The following is a 21,624-nucleotide window of genomic DNA, read 5'->3' on the forward strand; positions in this document are numbered from 1 at the left end:
CTGAATTATTTTGTAACTGTAAACAATGTTGGTAGGGTGAAGTTACACATAATTCAGCAAAACGATCTGGCAATTTTTTTGTGTGATGAATATGCTTAATTTAAAGACATATATTTTAGGCCTTCAGAGTGTTTTAAGTCAAGAATGAGTAAGATGTCTTTTAAGAAATTATAATTTTCATTGTACCGTATAAATGCTTCTTATTCTTGCCCAAAAGCCATGACATCAGTTCTACTCCATCCTTTCCTCAAAGGTCAATCCTTGCCTCAAGACTCCAAACTGGAAGTGCTTCCTGTGACCTCCACACCAGGTTGTTCAATAGAGCTCCTTGCAGAAGAAACAGGTAGCCTGCAGCCATGCATAGTTGACATTTGCTTCAATTCAAATGAGACAGGACAATATACATCTCAACGGCCATGTCTTTCTTCTGCCTCGACCACAGCCAAGAGGGGTTCAACTTGGGCAGAGTTGCTCTGCATCAAAAGCAGAGAAAAACCTACAATTGACCAAATTTAGTAAGGACAAAGGGTTGGCATTTGCCAAATAAATCAAAGTTAAATAGATGACACTGTTTTTGTATCATATTGTATGTTATATAAATATTGTATTTATTTTCTGTAACAAAGAGTGAAAGTACAATTATCTGTAGAAGAATTAACTGTAGAATGAATGAGAAAATATAGAATGAATCCAGGGAATTCAGTTGATCACATCTTATGGTTGTGAGCCTTGTTCCAATTATGATCAAATATTATATAGGCACACGAAACAGTGATTTTGTGCACTGTTGAATCTAGGAGAGCTTAAGCGCCATCTATTGTCTTTCTAGGGTATCAACCACATCTGACAGTCCTTGTTCCGGGACTTCATAACCAACAAAGAAAACTCATTTTTATTATCTTTATTTCCAGTAAAATAGACAGCTTTGTGAAATAACTTATTATCACTGCAATAGCCTATATTCAGTTTCATTAGAATGTTCCACTTATGTGGCGAGCAGAGCTCCATCAGAGATGTTAAGTTAACAATAATTACTTTATCGCTTTGTAATAGATTAGAAAATAGACAATTGTATGTTAACTTAAGGTACACAATGTTAATACATCGTATCATTTACTAAATAATCTAAAATGACATTACTTTCTATTGTACTATTTTATCATCCAATTTACTAAAGTGGGTTTTTAGACAAAAAAACATACTGTACACCAAATTATGTTCATGCCACAATATCAATAGTTTCCACCACCCAGTTCATACACTATCAATAAAGTGCACCTCTCTCATCTTACACATGTGCAAACACAACACGCAAATCCCAGTTTAAATTTTCCTATATGCCCATATTTTCCCTGTAAACACAAAGAACACTGAATCATCTCTATGTATTTATCATCGACTCAAACTCATCAATCCTTTGCTTGGTGTTCCCTTTCCGGATTTTTCTATAGGACACTGTCTTATATATTGACACTTTTGGATGGTTCTTCTCATCACAAGGCACCATCTCGCCAGAAGACTCTGAGCTTTGTGAACTATGTGGCCTGTTATCCTGGATCCCACCACAGGCTCCCTCTTCCTCTGCCTCTATCAGGTCCTCAGGCTGTTTGCTGGTTGTGCCTTGAGTTGGTCCTTCATCTGTACTTTTTAGCCCTGCTCCCATTCCAGATTGATGAGTGCGCTTTTCGGTCACTTGCTTAGTATCCTCCATTGATATCACTTCCTCCTTCAGTGATGTGGAAACTGTTGATGTTTAAGTAACAAGGAGAGACAGGACATACTTTTCATACAATAATTTTGTAAGTAAATATTCTTTCTGCAGTAACCAATGAGAGGCCTTGATGAATTACAATCTCTTCTTTTGTCTCAGAGAAACACTTCAATGGCTATCGACTTAGGACAATAGCTGGCATGGCATAAGGAGAAGCAGCTTTGTGGAATGTTAATTCGATTTTAATGATTCAACACCCTAGCCAAATCACCCAATTTGGGTTTAGAAATGATTCTACAAGATAATTCTTCCTAGTTATATAAGATCCTCTGGTGCATAACATCATGACTAACATTCCACAGTAGGCCTTTTCCAACTGTGAGTCTCATAGTTAACATCTGAAACAAAATAGTTTTGATCAACGTCCACAATAAGACATAACATGACAGTGTGCACACATTGCTCCCTGTTTTGTTGGTTGCTTTTATGTTTCATTCATCAAATGAAACATAAAAATTCACTTTAAAATCCGGAAATTCACTTTAAAATCCAGCAAATCAATGCAGTGATGCGGTGCACAGGAGCCACTTACCTTGTTCTCGTTCACCGTCTGTCTCTGACTCTGTCTGGGTCTCCGGATCACACTCAGGTTCAGCTGCAGGTGTAGGCTGTGCGTCTTGCACAGGTGGGATATCTATACTAGGAGGTGTCTCAGGATCAGCTGGTTGTCCTAGCTGCAGGTGCGTCTCCACTGACTCAATCCCCAAGGGTGGTGTTAGGGGATAGTCAGACACCTCTAACCCAGGTGGTTCAGCTGGTGTTTCTAGCTCCGGTGGTATCTCCAGGGAGCCTGCCTCTGATCCGGATGGTGATGGTAGCTCAGCTTTGACAATGTGAGTCTCTGTTGGAAGAGAGGACTGTTCTCTCTGTGTCTCAGGATCAGACGTCCTTGCGTGTGTCTGGGGACCGGGCTCTTTTCCAGGCTCTTTGTGATAAGCCGCGCTGTCCTCTCCGGATACAATTGGCTCACTCTGGTCATTGTTGCTCTTGTCATTGCCCAGTGATGTGACAAACAACTCCCTACACTGATATTTGGCTCCAGTTCCTGCTTTCGCTCTCTCATCTTTTGTGGAAGAACTGGTGGCAGAATTCTTTAGTTTGGTTGCAGGGTCGCTGCTTTCCTTCTGGGTCACCTTGTCAATGGCTAATGGTGGTGAAGATAATGATGATGAAGAGGGTGTCCAAGAAGAAAGGTGAAGCTTAGCAATTTGAGAACCACAGGCTTCAGGTTCATGGGATTCCTCTTTGGTTTCATCCATCCCCTCTTCCTCATCATATGCTTCCTCCTCTTGCTTTTTCTCTTCCACAATGTCTGCATGTGCTCCAGGGTTCTGATTGACCGCTTCCTGGGATGTGTGCCCAGGTCTATCATCCTCATCACCATCAGAGGGAGAAACTGTTACTTCATCACATCTGATGTCCTCAGAGTACTCAGAGATACATTTCACTGGATGGTCTTCTCCATACTGTTCTGATGTTGATGCTTCTGGGTCCAGATGGTCTACAGTTACCAGCGGTGAAAGGGCATCCCCGATCAGAGCAACTACCTGAATCACCTGAGAAACAACAGAGTTTTCCTTTGAGTCCCAGTCCTCCAAAACATCCGAGGCACTCAACCAAAATTCCATGATTCTGTAGAATTTATGTTTTAATTCTCTTGGTCATTGCTATTATGAAAATTATCTCATTGCATGGTTGTCAAGTCGGTTAAGAGAGACCATCAATTCATGGCAACAGGCTTGTAAGTGTTGTATTCACATGGATGAAGTGGATTTTCTAGATCTTGAGGTAAATGTAATCATATGATCAATGGTCTGGTGACAAACCCATGTGTTATCTAAGCACAACTAATACTCTTTTTGTGTACATGCTTTTATGAAGTAAGCTCTTAAACCTGAAGTATGTGTACAACGGTTTACAGATTAACATTATCCACATTAGTGTACCTGACACTGCCAGGAAAAACTATAGTCTTACCTACAAGATATTTGATGTGTATATATGCAGCTATAAATGGGCAGTGGAAATCATACTGAATATGTAATCTGAAGTGGTCTGAATAAGCAAGCTTAATGTTGAGCTCTGTATGTTTTTTCAATAATATTTTTACCGTCTCCCATTGTTATACAGTGAAAGCGAACAGAAGCCCATACTATTTGGGACATTTCTTTATTTTGAAAGAAAAATCTATCACTACCGGAAGTTTTACTCTTTCTACCCGGAAACACTTTTGTGTTGTGACCGGAAATATTGAATTGAACTGGAGTCAGAACCATAACATAACAGCACAAGTTGCACGTTAAATTCCAGTCTACATTGCCAAACAAATGTTCGGAGAGCGCAAATCTAAAATGTCTCTGTTTTAGCTCCCTCCCAGCGTGTTGCTTGGTGCTCGACATTAGAGAACGGTGTACGTGTCGTACTTGTTGGATTCAGCCAATTCTTGAAAGAATATATTCATGCTAAATTCAGCGAGCTAGCTAAAATAAGGTACTTCCAAGTTTAGCTGCTTGTAACCAACAATGTGAAACTTTGCTAGGATCATTTTAAACGCAGTTTAAATAGTATATTGTCCTATCTTTGTAGGCTACTCCTGTCTTTGCAAGTTGTATAATTGTCAAGTGTCAAATCTTTGAGTCGGCTTGCTAGCCAGCTAACTTCTGAAGCAAATCGTAATCTTCAATCAGGAAACAGTTTAAATGTTCTGAATTCTTGTGATTTGGAGTTCTATTTAGCCTCTTCTTTCTGTCTCTATTTTATAATCTCAGGTGAACACCGGCACACCATGGCACACATAACAATCAACCAGTATCTTCAACAGGTATGCAGACACACTTTATTATTCCATGGGATGGGAAAACCGCCTGCCATTCTAATAAACGTGGAGTTCTGTTGATTTCTGTACCGTTAGTCTTCAAATTATTCAATCACGATGGTAATATAGTAATAGTTTAACATAAATACCACCACCTTGCTCCTCTTTTCCAGATTTACGAGGCCATTGATAATCGTGAGGGATCCTTCTGTGCGGAGTTGTTGTCATTCAAACACCCTCATGTTGCAAATCCTCGTCTTCAGGTAGGTGACAGCTCGAACCTCTAAGTTGGACCTTTTCCTTTCTTCGTTGCTTGTAACTGAAGTTAGGCCTTTAGAATGCATTGTGTGTTCCATACATAGCACGCAACTCCCAAACATTCTCTCTTGTCCTTGATATGACGCCTCTGTTTCTGCTGCAGCTGTCCAGTCCAGAGGAGAAGTGTCAGCAGGTGCTGGAGCCTCCCCACGACGAGATGGTGGCAGCTCACCTGAGGTACGCTGACACAATGCCTTTTCTGAATTCTTTGCAAATCCATTGATTCATAGGCAACATGCTCTTATTAGGTTTTGTTGTCTGTGGTCTTTGGTTTTCAGGTGCACTTTTGCAGTCGCTAACCATGACTTTGTTGAGGCCTACAAGCTTCAAACTCTGGTGGTGCAATATCCTTTGAATTGAACATTCAACGCATGCACACACTCACTATCTTCAGTCACAAACTTTCCCTGCTCTGTGTAACCCTAACCCTTAGCTTCCTACGTCATTTTTGAAAGCATTCCAGTCTCACAAAGAAGAGAACTGGTGAGACTGCTCCCCCAAAAACCTAGACTAGCATGCTAACATGTTTAAATAGATATTTTCACTTACGATCCCAAAAAGCTAGCACAGTACAGCCTATGGAATAACAGTGTTTGTGTTGCTTCCAGGGCCCTTCCAGTAATGTTTGTAGTTGCCCTGGATCTGCGGATATTTGCCAACAATGTAAGTGACTACAATGCATTAGTCAAATACCTGTCAGAAGTCTTAAGGTTCTACACCCATATCTATCTGATGGCCTAGGCCGTTGTGTTGCTGGGTCCGGTTCATGGAGAGTTTGAAGCTGTGTGTGTGTGTTCAGGCAGAGCAGCAGCTGCTGAAGAAGGGGAAGGGCAAGGTGGGAGACATGCTGGAGAAAGCTGCAGAGCTGCTCATGAGCTGCTTCAGAGTGTGTGCCAGCGACAAGTAAGCAAGCGCTACAACACACACACACACACACACAACATTGCATTTTAGGATAAACACACACCTAAAAGGCTTCTTACACAGCAACGTATTGATCCCCATTTATACACTCAGTCCAAATGTTGAGTTGTGATAGTGTCTTGTTGTGTGGTTTGTAGTCGGGCCAGCATAGATGACTCCAAGAAGTGGGGGATGTTGTTTCTCATAAATCAGCTGTTCAAGATCTACTTCAAGGTAGGACGTTGCTTCCTCCAATTTAAGCCTTGTTCCATGTGTGACTCTTTCTGTGACCTAACTAACTTGTGTTCATGTCAGGATTTAAATAAAAACACTCATAAAATTGAAACTCTGTAACCACCTGTGAATCTCAATCTATAAATGCATGATTATAAAAATGTAGTCATTTGTAGAAGAGATGACATCAGTGCGATACAACGATGACTGTTCTAGGAGCTGTACATAGTCATTGGTACCCAAAGCTGCTTTCTTTTTCATGCGTTTGTGACACATTGTCCTTGTGGATTCCCAGATCAACAAGCTGCACCTATGCAAGCCTCTAATCCGAGCTATAGACAGCTCCAACCTCAAGGATGAATACACCATGGCCCAGAGGGTCACCTACAAATACTATGTGGGTCGCAAGGCCATGTTCGACAGCGACTACAATCCAGGCAGGGCTCCGAGTTCCTCTCTTCTGAGACCACTTGTTGATATGGATACATAGTGGACTGGTCATCTATGGGCCTTCCTCATGTTGTCCCTTGTCTCTCTCCCTCCCTTCCTCCCTTCCTCTCTTCCCCCATCCAGCGGAGGAGTACCTGTCCTTCTCCTTCCAGCACTGCCACCGCTCCAGCCAGAAGAACAAGCGCATGATCCTCATCTACCTGCTGCCCGTCAAGATGCTGCTAGTGAGCCACCACCAGATATTCCTGCCGTTAGCTGTCACATAAAGGCTATAGCATAATGTTAGGGTCAGTTTAGACAAGGGTAGAAGGTCTATGTGCTAGATGTAGGTGGTCTGCATGATACCAGATGACTTGTGGATGAGATGCTGTTCATGTTGTTGCAGGGTCACATGCCAACCCACCAGCTGCTCAGGAAGTATGACCTCATGCAGTTCTCTGATGTCACCAAGGCTGTGAGGTAAGCGTCTTCCAAGACACTCTCCACCCGCCTGCAGCTCCTTAACTGCTCTTAGCAGTCCCTCGATATATTTCACCTCTCCCCCTCCCCTCTCTTTTTCACCACCTCCAAACCCCCTCCCTCTCTTTCCCCTCTTCACCACTTTTGTCCCCAAAATCGTCAGGAGCTTCTAATCGGTTTTAATTGACCATGCTCAAGTCTTTTCAGTTGTTTTGTATTGTCAGCCATGTTGTGGTAGCTCCTTGATGAAATGTCAAATCCATAAAGTTGCCCTCCGTTTCCAGTGAGGGCAATCTGCTGCTGCTGAACGAGGCCCTGGCCAAGCACGAGACCTTCTTCATCCGCTGTGGCATCTTCCTCATCCTGGAGAAGCTGAAGATCATCACTTATCGGAACCTCTTCAAGAAAGTGTGAGTCTTAGTAGAGAAGCAGACACTGCCTGTTAATAGGAGAAGTCTTTTGTCTGTAGTTATTCCGTTAGACAGCCTAGTGCCATCAGGTATTGTACTGTACAGTAAATCATGTTGGTCGTATTCAGCAGAACAACTTGAAAGTAGCACTGTTCTGAGCGCTGTGTGTGTGTGTGTGTGTGTGTCTTGGGTTAGGTACCACCTCCTGAAGACTCACCAGCTGCCCCTGGATGCGTTTCTGGTGGCCCTGAAGATGATGCAGGTGGAAGAGGTGGACATAGATGAGGTGCAGTGCATGCTGGCCAACCTCATCTGCCTGGTAAGACACACACACGCACACCCCTACACAGTCTCCTAATCACATTCACTGACACTCCGAATGCATTCACCCCACTGTGTCTAAACACCTCCTCCTTCCACCATCCTTCTCTCTGCCAGGGTCACATCAAAGGTTACATCTCACACCAGCACCAGAAACTGGTGGTCAGCAAGCAGAACCCCTTCCCTTCGATATCCTCCGTCTCCTAGTACTCCAGGGTTCTACTACTCAATAATGTGTAATGGTATTTTCTACTGTGAATGTTGAATAAAGTGTGATGTTGTTTGTATTTGGCGCGTTGTGTGTTGTGAAAGGCAAAAGTGGACAAATGGATGTGACGGTAAAGCATTCACAGTACTATTTTATTTTGGTCATTTCACACTGCCAGAAGCTTAGACATTGTCATTTCAACTGAAGTGCAGCATATATTAAATACATTATTTTAGTTTTAATGTATCACCCTGCTGCACAAAAAAGGTTAAATGTTCCTAGTTGTGGTATTATGTAGAGTCTATTGAAAGTAGTCAGTGTTGGTAGCTCTGCTCATCAATGAGGGTTACTTCTCCTTCAAGGTTGGGGATAAACACTGACTTGTGTTGTCTCCATCTCTGCTTCGGAAAGCTTTAGATGTTGTTCTATCCATGGCAGGTAACGAGACAACTTGGTGAACACTACACCTTGTTCACAGTCATGTGACATGGGTGAGAGAAGCATGCCAGTCAGGAAAACGGTAGCCCCCTCTACAGTTGCAACTGGGGCTCCAGGCAGGAGCTTACAGGCTTTAGGTGTAGCAGCTTTCACTTCCTGTCCCGTTCTATTGAATCTGCCTTGGCCATCGTGGCTCTTAAGGCTCCTGAAACCATGGTGGCCATTTTGGTTCTCCAGACTTTTCATGCAGAACATCTTGTTGCTCAGTGAGTGGGAGAGGTTCAGCTTGGAGCTACAGTCCTCAAGGCTGAGGTAGGTGAGGCGTGGGGGAGCGAGAGGGTCCCTGTCTGGCACCCCAGTTACCCCTACTTTCCCATCACTCATTAGGATATTTTCACTGAAGTCCTTGGTGGGCAGGCACACTTTGGAGTGAGTAGGGCCAAAGGGAATGGGCAAGCTAAGTGTCAGAAGGGCAAGGTCATCCCCAGGAAGTCCGTTCTTGTAGCGGCTGTGTATATAGATTTTTTGGATGCTGATCCTTATACCAGTGGCGTTGTCACCTAGGAGGAGGATCAATAAGATCCATCAGTAAGATCCATTTGAGCGAGCTGTAATGTGTTCAAACTCTTTCAGTTCCAGTAAGGGCAGGTGCTCACCTGCCACAACGTAGAGTTTCTTTCTCTTTTTGACGCACTGTGCTGAGGTAAGGACTGAGTGAGGTTCAAGGATCACCCCACCGCACTGCTCTTCACCTGTCCGGGTCCGCAGTGAGACCTGTCGATCAACAAATCACAAACAAACTGCAATGAAAAGATTACAAGGTTGAACTAAGCAAATTTGTATCTTTATTTGTATGTATACCACTGCCTCAGTGACAGGGTAGACTTATCTGCTTCATTACCATTCTACCTAAAAGATAACCCCAATGACTTACTTGCCATGGGCAGTGGCCATCTGGACAGGTGTGATTGCTTGCTTCTGGTTGCTTGTCCCTCTCAGCCTTTTTCAAGGAGATCGTTCCACAGGGGTGTGTGTCTAAAAATACAGCCGCGACTCTGTGATTGGGTGCACTGTGTGAATGTATTTTACACACCGGACTATGTCTGTGTATGGTATGTTTCAATCTATCCGGTTGTGCGACCGAAAGACAAAGACTAGAGAGACGGGTGATTCAAGTTGTGTGTTTTACCCTCAGGTACGCAGCTTCTGCCATCGCTGTGAAGCCTGTAACCCGTCACACAGGAGCAGTAGTACGTTCCCCATTTAACTGTGCAGAAGTGCTGACAGGCAGAGGCCCCTTGGGTGGGACACTGAGATATATCTGCAGCATGTGTCACACATGCACACAAAGAAACGGTTGAAGGATCAAATACTGTATACACGTGCATAAACAGATGACACTTTAGCTGGTGTGCATAAAAGGCACCAAACCAATAAATGATATTGTGATACCATCATATACCATGGCAGGGTACACACTGTACTTAGAAAATGATCAGCTCTCCATTCATCCCCATCCTCCCCACTACCTTAACAGTTGTTCAGCATGAAGGCACAAAGCATGTATTTACCAGTCTCACAGTTGAGTCCAAGGAACAGGTCAGTACAGTTACAGGTGTAACCTCCAATTTTATCGATGCAACGGCCGTCATTCAGACAGGGGTTGGGTTTGCACTGGTCCCCGTCTGAAGAGGGCAGGAGGGTGGCAGGTGGTAGGAAACAGAAAAGAGACAAAGGGTGGTCTAGAAGAGTAGATAGATGGACCACAACTCAGCTGTTTGTGTTTTTTGACTCACCGACGTAAACATTCCAGAAAGCCTCCTGGTGTAGGGGAAAGAGAGACAAGAGACAGGTACAACTAGAAAACCACAGTATGACTTGAACACCTACTGAAACAGTACTTATGAGAGTGGTTACATTCTCTCATATATCATTGATCACAATTGTTTTATTTGATTTTACAGTTTTGGGTGTGTCCTCAAAGAATTCGCGGGCCTCCTCATAGTTACAGCGTTCCTCAAGACACTCCCTCTCAAGGTTTCCCTGCAGCATCTCCTCTATGAAAAAGGTGTTGGCACGCTTGGGCCGTAGGAAGATTGTGTTGGCATGAGATGGCGTTCTGAACACTGAGAGATATCAGCACAAGGGGATAAAGCAGAAGGGGAATGAGATCAAACACCATCTTTAAATCATAATCTCCCCAGTTTGAGACAAATTAAAGTCCTTGATGTTATTCCTCGAATCACCTTAGTGGGGAAAGAACAGTTTTATGAACAAATTGTTCCATGCTAAGGACTATATAAACAGTCACTGAGTGAGTGATTCCACTGTCATTTATTTTATGACTTAAACAAAACAGTTACAAAACAGTTGCTCTTCACTGTGACTATGACTTTAGGTAGGCTACCTAGCACATAGCCTTCTACAGCTTACCTCCATTTTTGCTTTGGACCAGTAGGAAGCTGCCCAGAAGAGAGAAGCAGAGAAAGTACCATTGCCACAACCCCATGACGCTCCGCATTACTGCTCCAGCAAACCTCCAATAGTGCTAAGGTCCTCCTGTAGCCTCCCCCTCTTTCCTTCACTCTCCCTCTTTCTCTCTTTCTCTCTCTCCTTCTCTCTTCTCTCTCTCTCTCTCTCTCTCTCTCTCTCTCTCTCTCCCTCTCTCATCTACAGTGTATTGCTTCATTCTCTACACTGCAACACCATACAGTAGGAACCCAATTATGGTGACTAAACTGGTTGTCAATGTTTTTCAGTCATATTTGGACGTACTGGTGAAGCAGTAATGTTTAGTAAAATACCAGAACATTTCCCAAGTTCAAAGGTTTGCTTGCATACACATCAATGTCTGCTCTCAGCAGGGATGTTGGTGGTCTGTTTGTGCAACTCTGTATGTCTGTGTTTGCATGTGTACAGAGTAGAGTCCACGTAGGGACATTGTGTTTGTGTAGCTTTAGCACTCTTGTTAGGGGCATTCATTCAGTACCTTTTATTTGATCTTTACAATACAAGATGACTGATAACTGTAAGCAGCAACCACAAACAAATATTTTGTAGTTCATGTATTTATTTTGAATACTGCAAGATAGAGTGTATAATAATCACTTATTCTGACTAAATGTGACATCATTTCAGTATCAAGCTTGTGGAAAGTATTGCACAGCCATTTTGGTACATTAATAAATGGAACTGCAAAGAAAGTAAGCTGACACAGTATATAATATTAGGTTTTAAAACACACCAACTAGTACCCCAACACAGAAACAGTGTGTTTTGAATGCATCTCCAAAAGCCTGTTTATCAACCATTCTCTTTTTTCGCTTCTATACGTGTGATGTCAAACTCATACCCAAAGAGTGACAGGATCTGCTCTTCTCTTAATCCTCTTTTCTTCTTTGTTATCTTTGGGGAGGAACCTGGCCATCACCTCACGGATCCAGCCGATGTACTTGGACACCTGTGTGTAAACGCCGTATTTGCCCTCGCGGGCACAGCCTTCGCCCCAGCTCACCACGCCCGTTATGAACCAAGTGTCCCCGTATTTAGTGACGTGAGGTCCGCCACTGTCACCCTGGCATGCATCCTTGGCCACTTTGTCGAAGCCGGCGCAGAACATGCGCTTGGAAATCTTTTGTGCGCTGGACTCCATGCAAGTGGCTCGTGGCACATACGGGACCTTGAGCCGGAGCAGGACAGTGGACGGCTGCTTGTTCTCCCCCACGCGACCAAAACCACTGACAAGGCCATCGGGTTCGCGCATCAGGACGTTTTCTGCAAAGTTAAACTCTGGCAGGCAGGCGGGCAGGATGTAGTTGGTGAAAGTGATTGGCTTCTGTAGTTTGATGAGGGAGATGTCATTGTGGAAGGTTTCGGATATGTAGTTCCTGTGGACAAGCACCTGATCCACAAAGTGTTTGGCTTCGTGACCCTCATGCACCTTTGTGTCAAACTCACCTGCGGGCAAAGTTAGTTGGATTAGCTTTAAACTAAGATTCAACCAGACTCAAGACCATTCAGTTCAACAGGACTAAGAAAAAGGCCTTGGTTAAGATAACCTACCCAGAACAACGTAAAAGCTACGTGTCTGGTTCATGCAGTGAGCTGCGGACAAGATGAAGTACTCATTCAGGATGGTTCCTCCGCAGAATCCAATGTCATCTTGGTTTATCAGCAAAGCCTAGTTAGAGCAACACAGACATGAAACATGATCAACTTCACAGTGAGCAACTACTTCTCACAAAGGAATCTAGAAAATGACAAAACTATAATACAACTTCCATGAATACAAACTACATATTGGTCTATATTAGGATACATTTGTCAGTATTGGTGGCCTCATTGGAAGTCATCACCTTACATTGCACATTGAATGCACACACAAGACCCTCTACCTGCCAGGGACACTGTCCCGGTAGACATTCCTCTCCGTTAACAATCCGTGTTTCTACACCGACATCTGGAATGACAATCTCCTCCTGTACTGGTTCCAAGACGTCTGCGTAAAATTTCTCCAGCGATGTCTGGTTGACATTGATCTGGTGATCTGTGTCTTTAACTTGGTTTGTGTGTGAGGTGGTGTTGATGATGGTAAAAAGGGTGTTGTCTGTGGTGGCGTTGGTTGTGGTGTTGCCTTGTGGCTGATAAATGAAGATGCTCCGAGTTTTGGAGCCTTTTATCACACCACATTTGAAAGGGTCTTAAGGACAAAATGACAACAACGTTGTTAGGTTTCAGTACAGTCACCATACAAAAATGTCTGGTGGATAACCACAAATGGCAGTGTCTCAAATACTTCTTTATCTTCCTCTCTCCCAATCCTTCTTTCTCTCTATCTTTCTCCATCCTTGTCTCTACTCTCTCACCGTTGGAGATGCAGGACTTGTCGTCTGAGTCTAGGACGTAACCATCTGCGCAGGAGCACTCCACATTTCCTCTCTTCACCTTGCAGAAGTGTTTGCAGCCCCCATTCTGATTCTCACACAGCTCAGGGATCACTACAAGAAAGAGGGAGGACACCAACTCATCATGGAAAACTTTCAAACATTTTGTGCTAGATCATCTGGCCTGCTGTAGCTAGATGCAGTATTCTGAAAATGTCTGTTCTTGTTCACTAGGTCTCTGAAGTTAGTCGGATACATACCAATCTCACAGTTGTAGCCCTTAAAATCTGACTTGCAGTAACATGTGTACTTCCCGATCCCGTCCATACAAACGCCGCCATTGGCACAAGGGATGGATACACAGGCGTCCCCATCTGTGAATGACCAAAGCCCCACTGACTACCAAGACATGTATAAGGTGACATAAAGTGACTTGTTTACCTCACTCTTCAATTTCCAAGAGCTCGATCTACAGTTCAGTTCAGCGTGACCAGCTAAGGTCTTGGTTACAGGAGTTGAGAAAAATATATCTAAATGGATCTAACCCATGTTTGAGGACATCAATCTGCAATTTTTTCAGCCTGGGTTTGTATAAGACAGGTCATTTTAATACAGCCCAGTGGGGTGGCAAGTGACAGTAGAAGGGACACCCAGGAGCACAGAACAGTGACACCTGTGACATTGTAACTTACCAACATATTTGTTCCAGAACTCTTTCTAGGAGAGGAAAAAGATGAACAAACATTCACAAAGGGAATACTGTGTTGACATCATCAGTGATATTTAGTTACAGTGAAATTAAATTGACAATGAAAAATGTCAACCTGTCAAACACAAAGAGAGAGAGAGGAAAAAGATCTATAGACCAAGAGTGAGAAAGAGAGAGAAATGAAAGTGCTTATTATACAATATATATAGATCTATATGTGTCGGGGATGATTGTTAAGAGAAAAGGTGAATGCAGATTGTTTGTGTGTGCAAATGGGTTGGTCTCTCCACATACAGTTTTTGTATCATCTTCAAATATTTCCCTGGCTTCCTCGTAGTCACAGCGCTCCTCTAAACACTCCCGCTCCATGTTCCCCTGACGTACTTCCTCCCAGCCACTGTTGGCCCTTCTGTGACGTATCAGCACCTGGCTGGCATCATCACTGGAGAGAAAGACTGGGAGGAGGAGGAGGGGGGGGGGTCACCTTCATCACCATTATCCTCATCATAAAGCTACTTTACTACTGGAATTATACAAACAACCATCATCATCAACAAAGACCATCATCATGAAGAACCCCAAACTAACATCCCACTGAGTTCTCAGTTATGTATTCACCTCAATATAATGTAACACTATTCGGTAAACACATTTACACCGTACTCCCATCTTCATTAGTGATATTAACCACAAGAACTGAGGCAGGAAGAAGACAGATATGACAGATATAATGTGTCTAAAACCAGATGTGTTACACTTGAACTATAACTCTGAACGAATGTTTCGTCAACAGTTTGAGACGGTAGGGTGATTGAACGTACCCTCGGAGGTCACTCGATGGAGAAGGAGCAGAAAGAAATAGGTCTGGGACCGCCGCAACATGGCCGATTCTCTTGATGAGGCGCCTCTCTGGACCTACACAGTACAGTGCTGCAGAGAGAAAGAGGAGCAATGGGCCCCGAGAGGGAGGGTGGGAAGGGGGAGGGAGAAATACAGAACAAACAAGACCGGGAAAGAAAGCTCCTGTCTGTGCGAGGAGGATATGAGGGATCGGGAGGATCAAGAAGGATAAGAAAATGGAGGGAGTAGCAGTAGTGAGAGTGTGGAGGAGGGAGAGAGGCCTTGAACAGATAGTGGGTGGAAGGAGGGTGAGACGGGGAGGAGAATTGTTTAGTGAAGGAAGGGACAAAGTTGCACAGGGAGAATCGCTTTGTGTAGAAGCAAGCAAGGTGGAGGAGAGAGAGCGCGACTTTGTAGTTCTGACTCACGATATGACTCAAGATATCTTCAAAATCTTCTGCTTTTAAATGGCCAAACAAAAATATAAAGCCTTGTCCTCTCCACTAAACAGTCATGTCCCCGTCAGTATAATGAGACAATTGTAAACTTGTCTTTTTAGCCAATAAAAAGAGATTTCGCAAGGTGCAGAAAGTCACAGGGGCCATGTGAGTGCTCAAAAGACAGAATCATTGAGCCAATATTTGCCTGGTGGGATCTGTGGCTTATCAGCACAGTTGTCAACAACACAGCTGTGTTTTCGTGACAGAAAATTCAGGAAGAAAGTTTTCCTGTTCAGTTTGAAAGAGCTTCAGGAAACTTATGAGGATGTAGGTGTACATTTATACATGAGTATTTACAGAAGAAAAAACATCCAACATCCAATCTGATGAGAAATTATGCACTGTGCTTGTCAGTGACTGATTTATTTATGAAATTCTGAAGAACCTTTACATTGAACAGCAGTATATGTAGGACAAAATAGAAACTTGACAGTGTTTAAGAAAAAAAAATTATGCATGTATTTTAAACCAATGGAATCGCAACATGATCTAGCATCTTGAGGCTGGAGCCACCCCCAAAAGTTTCACTAGCCCCCCAAAAAAATTGCAACAAAATAAAAACACTTTTTACTTTTTTCATATTTTAAATCTAAATTTGTTGATTTCTGTTCCTAAAAGAGACTATTTAAAATGATATTTTCAAAAATGTCTTCTGGGGGAACATGCCCCCAGACCCCCTTAGTTTTGCTGGGTCACAGTAAAAAGGGGGGGCTTAGCCCCCCCAAAAGTGGGAACCTAGATTCGCCCCTGAATTGCAATCGGGTTAGGGTAATACAAATCAACATACTAGAGGACAAAAGTAACACTATTTTCTGTTCAAGCATATCAGGGGACATCGTCACTGGTGCTTTTGTTGTTCTTTGAAGTTCCTGGCCACCGATGACCATAATCTCCTACTGCTTTACATTGGTCACACTCACAGTAGGAGAGGATTTCATTGTTGCCTCAATCCACTCCAGGAAGTTGACTACATTGGTGTAGACCCCGTAGTACCCTGGCTGGGGGCAGCCCCTCCCCCATCCAGCCACGCCCATCAGGAAGTGGGTGTTCCCATACTGGGTGACCAGGGGACTCCCATCATCCCCCCTGCAGGCTTCTAGGTTACCTTGCATGTACCCAGCACACAACATGTTGCTTGTGAAGTTGAACCCACTTTTTATGTTGCAATCAGTGTTGGGCAAAATAGGCACGACCAGCTTACGAAGGACAGGTGAAGAAGGGGCCTGTGGGTTGCCAGGTTGGGAGGTTGGTGTGTTACCCCCAATTGTGCGCTTACCCCAACCGCTGACAGTGTGGAAGCGAACAGCCGCCAGTTCGCTCTTGGCAAAGGACTGCTGTGGCAGGCAGACAGGCACAGAGTGGGTGTCAAGGGACACAGACTGGTTCAGTCGCAGCAGGGCGATATCGCTGTCACCTGTCGCCGGGTCATAAAGCTGGTGGGGGACCACCGTGGTGATGTGCATCCTCTGCTCGGTACCCTCCTCCACCTCCAAGTTGTGTTCCCCTGGTAACAGAGACTGCACTTACATCGAGCACTCCAGGGTTATCCTCATGAGCGTGCCACCAGGGAAAATACCATAGTTATAGATGCCTGTTATTATAATGTGATTTTTTAAATGAGGACACCCACAGACAGAAAGAGAAACTGAGAGAACAGTACCTGTCACCACTACCATATCCTTAGGGTCTTTCATGTGGACACAGTGGGCAGCAGTGATGGCCCAGTCTGGGTGGACTAGAACCCCCCCACAATGACTGAGCCCTTCAAGCTCCAGAAGGATCTGCAGGAAATCACTCCGGTGAGAGACTTCTACAGACAACATCAACTTGAACTGAAAGAGAATAGGTGAAGTCTAGATATGTTGGATATTATATTTATCGTGTTGTTTACCTGCCAAGGGCATTGTCCTTTTGGACAATGGGATGCTCCAACTAGCCTAGTTTGTGTTTCTGTAGCTTGATTCACAGGTTTGGGAATTCTTCCACATGGGAATTGGACTGTGATTGGAAAGACAAACAGAGAGATAATTCAGAAAGATGGATATGACACTATGACTACGGCTTGCCATTCATCAAGGTAGGAAAGTATATGTAAAGAATGTGGAATGTGGAAATATCCACACCTCCAGAGGCATACCTTGAGCAACACATTCTCTTCCGTCTTCACCCAGGGCATAACCAGGGGCACATGCACACTTACGCTGTGGTCCTGAACCATCACAGAAGTGTTCACAACCCCCATTCTGATAAAGGCACTTCAGAGTGTCCTCAAACACTGTTGAAATGAACAAGGAAAAATAAGATGTTTTTGGAAACATGTGAGGACTTGCTGTAACTTGTCACTAAATTCTTCTGACATGAGATGGGTTCTTTTTACCTGTTTGACAGTATTTCCCCTCAAATCCCTCAGGACATTGGCAGGTGTAGGAGTCAGCCATGTAAATACACACTCCATTATTGAGGCATGGGTTGATCAGGCAGGGGTCGCGGCCTATAAAGAATCATTGATAAAGTTGGTGACATTGTCAGGGCACTGTGGCAAATGTTCCTTAGATATATAATCTTGTAAATAAAAAGAGGAACATGGTAGCTGGCCTGCACTACTTTCAAAAAATGTCATTTACACTTTGAGTCTCAAACTGTGTCCAAATACTGCATGCATTTCAAAATAATCAAATTAAAATAAAACTGTACTTACGATTATAGGTCAACCAAAATTGTTTCTGAAACAACAAAATGATGTTATTATTTATTCAATGGAGGTTGCGCTAAAATACGAATTAATAAATCATGTACAAGGTAGCCTACTGTTTGGTCATCGTCCTCAAAAACCTCACGGGCCTCTTCGTAATTACATATTTCCTCGGTACATTCGCGCTCAAGGTTCCCTTGTTTTAGTTCTTCTAGGAAGCCTGAGTTAGCTCGTTTGTGTCTTTGAAACAACACATGCGCATCCTCCCGTTCGATGAATACTAAAAAAGTCGACAGACATCAATAGTAAATTTTATTCCAACTCTTACTTAATCCAAAATCAGGTAAGTTTAGCTATTGCTTTCAATTTTTATATACTTACCAGCCGCAGAAACAACGCTTGAAAACAACCAAAACGCACTTAAAGCTTGAATCAACATCGTCAATGCCAAATCAATGACCAAGAATGCTTGGTGTCCGCTCAGGTTTGAACAGGTCAGTGTTCACGCCCACTCCTCGAGAGGTCAAGAGCGATAAATTAGTCATAAGCTTTGAGTGTTACACGTAGTCGTATTTTAGTCTTATCTCACTCAAATACTGACTGTACATATTCTATTGTTGTAAAAAAATTTACTCTGAATGGTGCTTATACCCCAGCTGAACTTCAAGAAGTTTATTTGATGTCATGTAGAGTTCAAATGTGGGTCATTCTAATTTCGTACAACCCCATGGGAAAGGTTATTTATTTATTAATTATGAGAAAGAGATCACATTTAACAGTGCAGCAGAAGTACCATCATCAGTATAAATAATCACAACTCCTCTTGTAGTTTTAAATACAACCTAAGTATTTTTTTTTTTATGTTGCTGCAGTGATTTTCTGCGGCTGCACTGTTGCTGTAACATTGTGGATCCATTCCAGGTAGTTGGACACCCTGGTGTAAATCCCATAATTCCCTGGCCGGGCGCACCCCTTGCCCCAGCTGACGATCCCCAGCAAGAACACAGTCTTCCTGTAGTGAGTAACCAGCGGTCCACCACTGTCCCCCTTACACGAGTCCCCTTTGCCGTCGGTGTAGCCGGCGCAAAACATGTTCTTGGTCAACGTCACGCCACTGTGCTCCACACACTCCTGGGTGCGAATGCGGGGCACTTCCAGCCTGCGGAGGACGTTGGAGGTGGGGCCGTCTTCTCCCACCCTGCCCCAGCCGCTCACCGTGTGCATGCTTATGGCCCAGAGCTCGCGCTCCGCCAGGGAGCGAGTAGGCAGGCACACTGGCACGGCGTAGGGGGTGAAGACGATGGGCTTGGTGAGCCGCAGCAGGGCGATGTCGCTGTCCGCCGTTAGGTGGACGTAGTCAGCGTGCATGAGGATCTCAGCCACCTGCACCGTCTGCTCGGTCCCCTTCACTATATCTAACTCGTGTTCACCTGAACACACGTGTATACACGCAAGGGAAAAACACAGGCAGTGAGTTTGTAGGAATGCTGTTTGAGACCAAACAACTGACTGGAGCATTTATACACATGTATACATGCGGGACAGCTACCTGCAACCACGGTAAGGGCCTCGGCCTTCAAATTCACCACGCAGTGGGAGGCGGTGATGATCCAGGTAGGTTTGTAAAATATTCCTCCACAGAAACCTTTTCCTTTAGTCATCAGCAACACCTACAAAATCAATGTGATACTCCCTCTGGTAAGCATCTATCGTATTTCAATTACTGACAGTGCCACTCATACATAGGGTGTCAGTTACCAACTGTATGACCCTAACAAGGTGGATAAACATACTGGACATCATATGAGACTACAGACAATTTTATTCCCCCAATACTGACGGAACACATGGACTTTAAGGAGCTTCCATTGCTGACTTCATGTGACTATTATGAACTCAATAGCTGGGTTGTACCTGCCAGGGGCAGTGGCCCTCAGGACATTCTGTCCCTCCCACGATACGATACAGAGGGTTCAGTGGTGTATCTCCCTTCTCTTTGCTTTGCAGGAGAGGGACCATCCCACAAGCTATGTCCTCTGAGAGGGTGAGAGATCAGGGGTCAGATACCACAGTGTGATCCATAACACAGGGATGACAGAGACACTGGAACAGACTGAAATTCAGATCCCTTGTTTGAGCAAAAATGTAATGTGATGAGATGAATCTTTGAAGGAATTTGGTTCTCTACATATACATGGTTATTCTGGTGACTAGAGTTCAGATTGGTCTGATCTGACACCAATTAAAGATCTTTGTCCACCCACCATGTGACAAGCAGTGTTGCCCATCCTGTCCCAGGAAATAACCCTCAGCACACGAGCAGTTGCGCCTTCCCTCTTCCTCCTCGCAGAAGTGATCACACCCGCCATTCTGATGCAAGCAGGAGTCAGGGACGGCCTTAATCTCTGAAGGACATAGGGAAACAACAGATAAAATGTGCTGTTCAAGGTGATAACACTGTATAAACTGGAGCTACTGTATGAATATAAATCTTGCCAAGTTCACAGTTGCGTCCAATGAAGCCTGGCAGACAGAGGCAGGTGTAGGAGGATGCAGAGCTGGAACAGGTCCCGTTGTTGTGACATGGGTTAGATTGGCAGGCATCTTGAACTGTAAGGATGATAGTGCACTGCTGTGATCTTGGCTGTGAACTTGGAAGTGCAACGCATTGAGAGAACGTTAGTTGCCAAAAATGTTTGATGGTTGAAACTGAACAAGTTGCTTACGCTGTTAAGCTTACCATTGTAGTTTTTCCAGAACTCATCCTGAAGAAAAACATAAGTAGAAAACAATTCAACCACTGAGTGTTTCATGTTGATCTTGGTTGACAGGCAGACAGATGAAGGTTTAAAGGGACCGTTCAGGGAAACATTCCTCTCTGACTTCCCACTCAGCGAAGACCACTCTCCATTTGCATGTTTGTTTCAGCTACTGACCGTGGCTTGTTTGTGTTCAAACACTTCCCGTGCTTCCTCGTATGAGCACTTCTCCTCCAGACACTCCCGCTCCAGGTTTCCCAGTTTCAGCTCCTCCAGCCAGCCTGAGTTGGCCCGTTTGGACCTTGTCAGCAGGCCATTGGCTTGTTCTCGTTCAAGAAACACTGGGCAACCATAAACACACAACACACATATCCAAACCCACAAAAACATCATAAGGCAGATTGAATTTGAAAATAACTAGGGCACACATTTACTGGAGAAAGATTGGACCACAGCTTTAATACCCAGAGACAGGCCACAAAGTGTGACATATCAAAGGTATCAGATAATATATTTGAACATTTGTTGCAGCACATTCTGGCCTTCTGTATGTGAACATTTGATCACCATTATCACCACGAACATCACAAGCACAGCCAACCACACCACTTGCACAATTCACCTGTGTGCAATACCCAACATACCTAGATGTTGGTCAACTGGATGTTCCGACGCACACATACTCACACACAGTACATACACACTGCAGTACCTGTAGTAATAGGCAGACTTACCCGATGCTGTGTGACAGCAGCAGATGCTTACAGTAAGACAGAGCACAGTAAGGTACATTGTGGTGAGTTACACTAAAGACTTGTATCCACACGGTCACTCTGCTGTTGCCCCCCTTTCTCTCCCCTTTTTAGTCCATAGGTCTGAAGTTAGTTACAAACTTTCATCTGAATGTCTGATCC

The 21,624-nt window shown here is 44.0% G+C and overlaps 6 protein-coding genes across 6 annotated transcripts; 1 reads left to right on the top strand and 5 right to left on the bottom strand.

The window, feature by feature from the left end:
- Window positions 1–866: 866 nt before the first annotated feature.
- On the bottom strand, window positions 867–3,399 carry LOC146260923 (uncharacterized). Its single transcript, XM_084668587.1, has 2 exons — window positions 2,304–3,399; window positions 867–1,743 (listed from the first exon to the last, which is right to left on the bottom strand). Exons 1-2 carry the CDS (start codon window positions 3,397–3,399, stop codon window positions 1,382–1,384), a joined length of 1,458 nt encoding a protein of 485 aa, XP_084524713.1. The 3' UTR covers window positions 867–1,381.
- A 614-nt stretch (window positions 3,400–4,013) lies between these two features.
- Window positions 4,014–7,968, top strand: pcid2 (PCI domain containing 2). The gene is made up of 15 exons (XM_084668459.1): window positions 4,014–4,261; window positions 4,540–4,592; window positions 4,760–4,849; window positions 5,008–5,081; window positions 5,183–5,248; window positions 5,346–5,387; window positions 5,513–5,567; window positions 5,704–5,807; window positions 5,966–6,041; window positions 6,337–6,478; window positions 6,615–6,715; window positions 6,877–6,950; window positions 7,235–7,360; window positions 7,556–7,679; window positions 7,799–7,968. The coding sequence occupies exons 2-15, from the start codon at window positions 4,557–4,559 to the stop codon at window positions 7,886–7,888; spliced, it is 1,200 nt and encodes a 399-aa protein (XP_084524585.1). The 5' UTR covers window positions 4,014–4,261; window positions 4,540–4,556; the 3' UTR covers window positions 7,889–7,968.
- Window positions 7,969–8,022: 54 nt separating this feature from the next.
- prozb (protein Z, vitamin K-dependent plasma glycoprotein b) lies at window positions 8,023–10,885 on the bottom strand. The gene is made up of 8 exons (XM_084668458.1): window positions 10,761–10,885; window positions 10,290–10,453; window positions 10,124–10,148; window positions 9,899–10,012; window positions 9,517–9,648; window positions 9,262–9,362; window positions 8,984–9,101; window positions 8,023–8,887 (listed from the first exon to the last, which is right to left on the bottom strand). The coding sequence occupies exons 1-8, from the start codon at window positions 10,846–10,848 to the stop codon at window positions 8,247–8,249; spliced, it is 1,383 nt and encodes a 460-aa protein (XP_084524584.1). The 5' UTR covers window positions 10,849–10,885; the 3' UTR covers window positions 8,023–8,246.
- A 494-nt stretch (window positions 10,886–11,379) lies between these two features.
- f10 (coagulation factor X) lies at window positions 11,380–14,866 on the bottom strand. The gene is made up of 8 exons (XM_084668680.1): window positions 14,741–14,866; window positions 14,214–14,374; window positions 13,903–13,927; window positions 13,471–13,584; window positions 13,193–13,324; window positions 12,722–13,026; window positions 12,390–12,507; window positions 11,380–12,284 (listed from the first exon to the last, which is right to left on the bottom strand). Exons 1-8 carry the CDS (start codon window positions 14,799–14,801, stop codon window positions 11,674–11,676), a joined length of 1,527 nt encoding a protein of 508 aa, XP_084524806.1. The 5' UTR covers window positions 14,802–14,866; the 3' UTR covers window positions 11,380–11,673.
- Window positions 14,867–15,583: 717 nt separating this feature from the next.
- f7i (coagulation factor VIIi) lies at window positions 15,584–18,453 on the bottom strand. The gene is made up of 8 exons (XM_084668755.1): window positions 18,333–18,453; window positions 18,068–18,231; window positions 17,958–17,982; window positions 17,637–17,750; window positions 17,397–17,534; window positions 17,151–17,257; window positions 16,920–17,040; window positions 15,584–16,763 (listed from the first exon to the last, which is right to left on the bottom strand). Exons 1-8 carry the CDS (start codon window positions 18,388–18,390, stop codon window positions 16,153–16,155), a joined length of 1,338 nt encoding a protein of 445 aa, XP_084524881.1. The 5' UTR covers window positions 18,391–18,453; the 3' UTR covers window positions 15,584–16,152.
- Window positions 18,454–18,608: 155 nt separating this feature from the next.
- Window positions 18,609–21,588, bottom strand: f7 (coagulation factor VII). The gene is made up of 8 exons (XM_084668739.1): window positions 21,445–21,588; window positions 20,888–21,051; window positions 20,692–20,716; window positions 20,448–20,561; window positions 20,216–20,356; window positions 19,866–19,987; window positions 19,501–19,621; window positions 18,609–19,381 (listed from the first exon to the last, which is right to left on the bottom strand). Exons 1-8 carry the CDS (start codon window positions 21,500–21,502, stop codon window positions 18,810–18,812), a joined length of 1,317 nt encoding a protein of 438 aa, XP_084524865.1. The 5' UTR covers window positions 21,503–21,588; the 3' UTR covers window positions 18,609–18,809.
- Between the last annotated feature and the right edge of the window lie 36 nt (window positions 21,589–21,624).

This window comes from Hypomesus nipponensis, chromosome 12 (assembly GCF_054491055.1).
Source record: "Hypomesus nipponensis isolate SF chromosome 12, ASM5449105v1, whole genome shotgun sequence".
Lineage (NCBI taxonomy): Eukaryota > Metazoa > Chordata > Actinopteri > Osmeriformes > Osmeridae > Hypomesus > Hypomesus nipponensis.

Bases quoted from the DNA above. Each gene is read 5' to 3' on its own strand.
- LOC146260923 (XM_084668587.1), bottom strand. From the start codon at position 3,399: ATGGAATTTTGGTTGAGTGCCTCGGATGTTTTGGAGGACTGGGACTCA. The intron at 1,744-2,303 runs GTAAGTGGCTCC...AAACATCAACAG, and splicing joins AGACGGTGAACGAGAACAAG to TTTCCACATCACTGAAGGAG.
- pcid2 (XM_084668459.1), top strand. From the start codon at position 4,557: ATGGCACACATAACAATCAACCAGTATCTTCAACAG. The intron at 5,568-5,703 runs GTAAGTGACTAC...GTGTGTGTTCAG, and splicing joins TGCGGATATTTGCCAACAAT to GCAGAGCAGCAGCTGCTGAA. The intron at 6,716-6,876 runs GTGAGCCACCAC...ATGTTGTTGCAG, and splicing joins TGCCCGTCAAGATGCTGCTA to GGTCACATGCCAACCCACCA.
- prozb (XM_084668458.1), bottom strand. From the start codon at position 10,848: ATGCGGAGCGTCATGGGGTTGTGGCAATGGTACTTTCTCTGCTTCTCT. The intron at 10,149-10,289 runs GTAAAATCAAAT...CCCCTACACCAG, and splicing joins TTGAGGACACACCCAAAACT to GAGGCTTTCTGGAATGTTTA. The intron at 9,649-9,898 runs GTAAATACATGC...CACATGCTGCAG, and splicing joins TGGACTCAACTGTGAGACTG to ATATATCTCAGTGTCCCACC.
- f10 (XM_084668680.1), bottom strand. From the start codon at position 14,801: ATGTTGCGGCGGTCCCAGACCTATTTCTTTCTGCTCCTTCTCCATCGA. The intron at 13,325-13,470 runs GTATGTATCCGA...TCTTTCTTGTAG, and splicing joins GGGCTACAACTGTGAGATTG to TGATCCCTGAGCTGTGTGAG. The intron at 13,027-13,192 runs GTGAGAGAGTAG...TTTGTCCTTAAG, and splicing joins CAAGTCCTGCATCTCCAACG to ACCCTTTCAAATGTGGTGTG.
- f7i (XM_084668755.1), bottom strand. From the start codon at position 18,390: ATGTTGATTCAAGCTTTAAGTGCGTTTTGGTTGTTTTCAAGCGTTGTT. The intron at 17,983-18,067 runs GTAGGCTACCTT...TTGTTGTTTCAG, and splicing joins TTGAGGACGATGACCAAACA to AAACAATTTTGGTTGACCTA. The intron at 17,751-17,957 runs GTAAGTACAGTT...GATTCTTTATAG, and splicing joins ATTTTGGTTGACCTATAATC to GCCGCGACCCCTGCCTGATC.
- f7 (XM_084668739.1), bottom strand. From the start codon at position 21,502: ATGTACCTTACTGTGCTCTGTCTTACTGTAAGCATCTGCTGCTGTCAC. The intron at 21,052-21,444 runs GTAAGTCTGCCT...ATGGTTGCCCAG, and splicing joins CTGCTGTCACACAGCATCGG to TGTTTCTTGAACGAGAACAA. The intron at 20,562-20,691 runs GTAAGCTTAACA...TCATCCTTACAG, and splicing joins GTTCTGGAAAAACTACAATG to TTCAAGATGCCTGCCAATCT.